Below are 3,332 nucleotides of genomic sequence, written 5' to 3' on the forward strand. Positions count from 1 at the left end.
TTTATCTCTTCTAGATGATCAGTCAAGCTTTCCAACCATCGAAATCATGGGGTCCAAGTAACGCGGAAGATCGTAGAAAGTGGCTGGCTTTCCGAAATGAGTGCGACGTAGAAGAAAAATGATATGTAAAACGTGGCGATTCTTTTCAAGGTTTACTTCGCATAATTTTCGAGAAATGTTGTTTCGATGATTTAATCCTATAAGCACAAAATATTTCTAAAATGTTATATGAGTATTATTTTAAAAAATTACAATAAAAATATTATAATATTTCGAGAATATTATATAATATTATTTAATATTATTGAAACATTCTGTAAATGTTTTACATCCACATAATATTCTTCTTTTACACATAATATTATGCCTTTAATACCCCTCAATTATTAAAATATTTATTAAATATTAAATATTAAATATTAAATATTTTTATATAAGTACAATTTAAATAAATATAAAAAAATCGTAATAAGATCCCTTGTATTATAATAAAATAATAATAATAATAGTAATTAAATAAGGGCAATTAGGAACTTGCTATAATAGATGCGTTTAAATTACTGGACCAAACTTCAGTCCAGTAATTTAAACGCATTTATTACAGCGCAGATTCCTAATTGTTTTTACTTAATTACTATTATTATTGTTACAATTTAAATTTACAATAAATAATAAAAAAATCTTATCGGTTTACACTGCATCTTAATACTTAAATAACATTTCGATGTGATTTTATGTACATATCTAGTCCTACAATTACGTGCCAAAATTATTTTCAGTCTTTAAACATAATTTTGAACTGAACTGAAGTAATAGGTTTTTTTATAAATTAAAGTAAATGTCATTATATAATATTACAATTACATGAAATGTTACTTTTAATAATTATATATTATCAGAAGTGGACATAATTATCCATTAATATTTCAGGAATATTATTTGATAATGTATAATTTTGATAAAATGTTATTAAAACGTTACATTTAATAGTCTAAAGAACGCTTGAAATATTACTTAATATTAAATAATATTTATGAACAAGTGAACGATGAGGTCAACAAAATGACTTCACAATAGAATTACATGCGTTATATTCGCTGTCATATTTGCAATCGATGAAATTTAGTGTTACAATTACTGACATGTATGTCATTATGATGTCACGACAATATGTATGTTTTTAAACTTTGTGGAGAATGGAATTGTGAGAATCTTACGATGTGTCGCCATGGTCTAATGAATGTAATACATTATATACAATATTAAGATAAGCGCTGAGCAACATTGTTTCTCAAAATAAAAAGTTTTAAGAAAAACATTAAAATGCATGAACTATTTTACAAACTCGATTTCCTATGAGAAAACAATATCGCGACAGCATTGCCTCTAAATATATGTACATAATTATTAATAATTGAGAAATTATAAAATTTATATTGTGATTTATACTGACAAGCTTTTACATTTATATTTTAAATTTGCGAACATTTTAGATGTTCGATTATGCAAGAGTATGTGCAAGATAAATGTTATCTATATTTGTATCTCTTTCTCTCGACACTGAGGGAACTCACCAGTTCTCCTTTCGTTTAGAAAGGATTCCGCGTCATTGTACCCGAAGCGTGACATATGGTAACATCATGCAACTATGACGTATATATGTTATTACTGCAAATAGAAAGAAACAATACAAAGAAAAATTGTCTTTTTCGTAGCGTACAATTGTAGAATCTTCAATCCCTTCCTAAATTGTTTCGTGTGCAGCTTTGTCTATGTATCGATTAAAGGAAAGAATCCCTATTCTTCTTATCTTTCATCATTTTATTTTTTTTTTCATAAGTTTATCCTTTCCTGTTGTTGTATCTTCTTCGTCTCTAGTTATGGTGAGGAAATTTTCGTCTCTTGTAACATATCATTCTTTTCCTTCGAGTAAAACTTATTCCATTTTTGATTACGTAAAAGAAAATATATTCCGTTTCGTTTATCGTGATCTTTTTGCGGAGATTCCTTTTACTGAAACGCAAATCTATTTATTTCACTATATGGAGAATTGTGGGGAGTACGCATAATTATCTAATTATCCCTTTGTGCGAATCATAACGTATGATTCACTGTCGCTCCTACCTAGTTACCACCTGGCGATCTACCTAGACGATCGACTCGTTGTATTTCACTCAGTATTCTGCTACCTACCGTTACGGGGATATATAGTAATAGTTATCGTTTTATCAAATAAGCTTCCGAGACATTTGCGGGAGAGAGAACAGACTTCGCCGTCTGGTCCGACGATCAGTTTACATCAGTAGCATCAACGTTCGTAAATATCCCTTCGGAATCAAATAGTGATCGCGTCTTAGTTTCTTGCCTTGAATGAGATTGGTTTTGATTCTCATTCGTATCTCTCAACGTGATCATCGTACACTATGTACAAGACAGTAAGTAAACGATTTGTATATTAAATGGTATAAATATAAACGATTGGATTAAAAAATAGAGAAGTGTTGAGCGAAGTAAAGTGTGTGAATATTAACGCGGTAGCAATATAATTAATGACCATATTGACAACGTGAGAATAATAGTTTTATTTAATAATATTTACGCGAAGTGAACGTAAGAACACGCGTGAAATCAATGCCTCTCACTTTTTCTATTCTGAATTTCTTTGTCGCGTCAAGCACTTTTCGTTTCTTTTATTATGTATTTCATGGCTTACGAACGATAAGTGAAAGTTATCCTAAATATATCATAATAAATATGAGCTTCGCAACATCGGGCTAAAACTGAAATTTAAAAAAAAAGAAAGATATGTGATAATTTTTGTGCAAGTAAATAATAATCTTGAAATAAGATAAAAATAATCGCATTGTTAACAATGTTAATAGCACAAGTGCAACGACTGTAATTTTTAGATACAATAGCTTTAATGTTTGCCAAGTGGTTTACAAAGAATTTTCCAAGTATTTGCGATAAAGCCATCATTTGATATCTTTGCTATCCCATTTTCTTCGACATCCTTTTACCGCGAATGCAATTATTATCGTGTATATAGGTATTAGATTTTAATCTGACCTATGATTTGATTGCAGAAAGAAAAACATGTTTTGTGAATAGACGTTTCCTTTTAAACTCGTACTTGTTGGCATTGATCCATAGTTTTATCACATGCATTAGAACTAAATAGCAGAATCTCATTTTTTATGTGTGAAATGCATTCATGTGAAATGTATTCATGTGAAACGAATAAGACAATTAAAACAATTAAAATAAATTGGTGAAAGTAAATAATTAAATTAAATTAGACCGTATATATATATATATATATATATATATAT

At 28.8% G+C, this 3,332-nt stretch overlaps 2 protein-coding genes across 7 annotated transcripts in view; both read left to right on the forward strand.

The window, feature by feature from the left end:
• LOC108685780 (sodium-dependent nutrient amino acid transporter 1-like) overlaps positions 1-201 on the forward strand; it is a 109,902-nt gene extending 109,701 nt beyond the window's left edge. The window contains exon 9 of the mRNA XM_018190749.1: positions 15-201. Within this exon, the coding sequence (XP_018046238.1) occupies positions 15-122 (108 nt within the window). The 3' untranslated portion in view covers positions 123-201. The remainder of the gene's footprint in view (positions 1-14) is intronic.
• Positions 202-2,194: 1,993 nt separating this feature from the next.
• Positions 2,195-3,332, forward strand: part of LOC108685783 (sodium-dependent nutrient amino acid transporter 1-like) — a 29,586-nt gene continuing 28,448 nt past the window's right edge. For 3 of the 6 annotated variants that reach the window (XM_018190756.1, XM_018190754.1, XM_018190755.1), the window contains exon 1: positions 2,195-2,435. In XM_018190756.1, coding sequence (XP_018046245.1) covers positions 2,424-2,435 — 12 coding nt within the window. In that variant the 5' untranslated portion in view covers positions 2,195-2,423. The remainder of the gene's footprint in view (positions 2,436-3,332) is intronic. The other 3 variants (XM_018190753.1, XM_018190752.1, XM_018190751.1) reach the window with 3 other exon arrangements.

This window comes from Atta colombica, unplaced genomic scaffold (assembly GCF_001594045.1).
Source record: "Atta colombica isolate Treedump-2 unplaced genomic scaffold, Acol1.0 scaffold158, whole genome shotgun sequence".
Classification (NCBI taxonomy): Eukaryota; Metazoa; Arthropoda; class Insecta; order Hymenoptera; family Formicidae; genus Atta; species Atta colombica.